Here is a 3,545-nt window from a genome sequence, read left to right on the forward strand (position 1 = left end):
GTACCTCATGTGGGGCCTTCACCATGCGTGCACATCAATGTTCTCAAAGTCAAAATGATACGAAGCTGTTTCGAAACACTCCCATTTGTCTATAATGTGATTTTTTGGAAGTTTTTTTAGTGGGTTTTTCTGGTCGAAATCTGGTAGCAATTTATTGGAATCTCAAGTTTGATAGCTAGTTTTTGCACAATCGAAGTGTCCCAGGAGTTTTTCAGGGTGCTGAATCCAAATATGCAATTAAAAAACCATTTTAACTGCAAAAATCAAGATTAACATCAATTTCTTCCGCCGGATTCAATCACCAAAATCTCCAAAAAAAAAAAAAAAAAATAACGTTATAAACCACTCCGTTGATATTGCGTGTTTAGTAGTGCGTTTGTAATGTGTTTAGTAGTGCGTAATCAAAACAGAAGGGTATAAGTCCTGACATATGTGCGATATAGCACCAGCGTTGAAAGCTGCTCTTCCCCCAATTTATATAAATAAGCCGATGCAGCCATAATTCTGGCCCAGCGATCCCAATATCGTCCGCCTTCGCATTTAGTGAGAGGGAGAATAGGTCTGTCATTAATTGAGACTGCGCCTCCTTCATGGCGGAGCCGAATCCAAATCCAATAGCCAGACATGATGAACAGCAACTATTGTTTAACGCCACCCGCCATGAGCATGAGGTCTTGCTGTTTGAGGGTCTTCTGGCATACACATGCAGCGGCTGCAAAGAATACGGAGCCAACAGGGGTTACAAGTGTAATATTTCTTCTGGTTCTAAGTGTAAGAATTTCACTCTGCACGAGGTCTGCGCCGCTCTCCCAGATGCCATGCAACACCCGTTTCGCAGCGACGTGATCATCAAGTTTCGTCCCAAGACGTTTCTGAGGCATCACTGCAGTGCCTGCTACGAGGTGATGAAAGGTTTTGTGTTCAAAACTGAAAGGCATAACAGAAGGCTCCATCCCTTGTGTGTGGCGCTTCCTAGAATACTCGATTACGGTGGGCACGCAAATCACAAACTCAAAATTGTGACGGGCGATTTCAAGGGGAAAGCATACACTTGCAGCGCCTGCGATGGTTACATCGCTTGCGGTGGTTGGAGATATCGGTGCGAGGATGTGGCGTGTAAGGTTTACGTGGATCCGAGCTGCGCTAAAAATGACATTTTTGGACTCTCAGAGCATGGTATTCATCGAGTTGCATCCGTGGGTCCCACCACATCTGGCAGTAAAAAACCTGGTTTGACAATAAACATCAGTGGAGCAGTAAGTGGGTTCTTCGGCTCATCAAGTCCTAATAATTAGGAAATATTTTTAAATTTACAATAAACATAAATTTAGATTTATTTTAGACTTAGGACATGAATATCTATATGTAAGTTTTTGTTTGTTTTTTTCAGCACAAATGTAAGTTTTTGTTTGTTACTTAAGCTTCAGGACCAGAGTATCTATCTATTTGTAAGTCTGAAGTCATCTTTATTTTGATTGTCCTGTAAATTTCACTCATAAAAATGAATATTTATATCTGTAAGTTTGCGATCATTTTCATCTTGGTTGTCATCCATTCTGATTTTATCATTTTATCTTATTTTCTTGAGCTCTAGTTTTTAAAGCATCTCCCAGTTAAAAGTTTTTTGTCCAATTCTCCTCTATATTCTTGTGTGAACATAACGTCACTGATTTAATATCCTCCATATCCTAAGAGTTAAACCCATCATTAAGACAAAGAAACGAGAAATGCCTGAAATACTATTGCCACAAAAACATAGCAGTTAGCGGTCACCAATATCTGCATCTCTCCCTAAACCACACTCAATTATCTTTCTGCAACATCACGCAGCGTGATTATTTTCGACAGTGAGAACTTATATTTTTTGTGGATTATATTCATAACTTAAAGCGTCTCCGTAACAATGGTGAATGATAAAAAGATAGAAGGGCAAAGTAACCGTTTAAGGTTTCGAACAATCTACTAATATAAGGAATTGACTCAAGGAGATTAGCAAAAATGACCAGGGGTTCCAATTTAGATGTTTTTTTATAGTATAATTTTTTTTTTCTTCTGTAAATTTAGATGTTTGAATATTTTGATTTATAAGGTAAAGTAATGGTAGGAAATTTAGTTTCAAGCTAGTGTATCTACATAAATTAAATGTATGATAAATGTAAATAAATATTTTTAAAAATTTACTTTATTATGCAACTTATACTACTAAAGTAATAAAAAAACATAAAAAATAACTAAATTATATTTTTAAGTCCACTTTAACCTAGCTCAACATTGTGGCTTCAACTTCCTTAACTAATTATGCCTTAAATAGTTCATCTTTTGAAAATTTTGGTCTGGATTTCTCTGGTTAGGGAGATATTGAAGAACTCAGAAGATCAAGAAAATCCAAACTCTCTTAAGGAAATAGATTTATTAGATATAATATGTCGAAAGTTTCTCGCCAACAAATTCAACATAATCAGTGAATCAAGAAAACATTCAAACAAATGAATTGGCATTCAAAAAATCAGTTCCAATTTGATGAAATAAACAACTCAACATGCAAACCCTAGGAGGATACCATAATTAGAATTTAGGAGCCCAAAATCTCATATTGGCACCTCTGATTAAGTAATTATCACTCCTAAATATACCAAAACTCCACAAAGTCCTAAGTTTGTAGAGGCAAAATCGAAGATGAAAACCATAATGCTACAAAAACAGATCTAGAAATACAAAACAAATATAGAATTACAAATCATGAGCACTGCATCCCTCTATGGTAAGGCCTACTACATGAAATTTAGCTCCAGGAATACTGAGTTAAATGAGGATCATAATCAACTGAAAGATCTAGAAAAATAACAATAAATGATCTTAGAGCTAAGAATGATAGCTGGTCCATTAGTCCATGGCTCAATCCCCATTACAAGTTCTCCACTAGGGTCGATCTTGAGGGTGAGGGAAATCCTTTGTGGGATGAGAATCCTAGGATCACCATTACCAAAAAATCCTTGTTGATTAATGCAGAGGAAATGAATGCCCTCATTGATTATTTTCCCCATCAGATAGAACTAGCAATAGAGATTCAAGAGTTGATCGTTCATTGTGAGCTATAAAATTTGGGGTCATATTTGATTTCAAGATTTACTCTGGACTCCCTCACAAATCTCCCAGATGTAGACAAGAAGGTGGGGAAATGCATAATGGTATACATGGAGGATAGTTGCTTAATGGCTAACATAATAATATCACCAAGTAATCCATGTCCATGTGGGAGTTGTAGGAATCACTAAATGAGATTTCTAAAAACATTTCATGTAGCTGCATACATCACATGCTTCATGTGGTTGGTTCTATATTGCATGCAATAGATTATCTGAACCTATGGCTACAAGAGTCCAACTTGCACAACTCCCAATGGAAAGTGCTTCAATATTGTTTCTCACATGCCACAACTCCTCATCATTTTGATACCAAAACAAGAAAAACAAAGACAATATAGAGAAATATAATAACTATGCAACTTAGAGATTTTATTAATCTGAACACACATATGTTCACAT

The 3,545-nt window shown here is 36.4% G+C and overlaps 1 protein-coding gene across 1 annotated transcript; it reads left to right on the forward strand.

The window, feature by feature from the left end:
* The first annotated feature begins 508 nt into the window (after positions 1 to 508).
* On the forward strand, positions 509 to 1,295 carry LOC149200635 (uncharacterized). The gene has a single exon (XM_089401014.1). The coding sequence runs from the start codon at positions 591 to 593 to the stop codon at positions 1,293 to 1,295; it is 705 nt and encodes a 234-aa protein (XP_089257140.1). The 5' UTR covers positions 509 to 590.
* The last annotated feature ends 2,250 nt before the right edge of the window (positions 1,296 to 3,545 follow it).

The sequence above is a fragment of the Pinus tabuliformis genome, chromosome 2_1 (assembly GCF_031772625.1).
Source record: "Pinus tabuliformis cultivar Carrire ecotype Pingquan chromosome 2_1, CPIR1, whole genome shotgun sequence".
Lineage (NCBI taxonomy): Eukaryota > Viridiplantae > Streptophyta > Pinopsida > Pinales > Pinaceae > Pinus > Pinus tabuliformis.

Excerpts from the sequence above, each read along its gene's own strand:
- LOC149200635 (XM_089401014.1), top strand. The coding sequence starts at position 591 with ATGGCGGAGCCGAATCCAAATCCAATAGCCAGACATGATGAACAGCAA.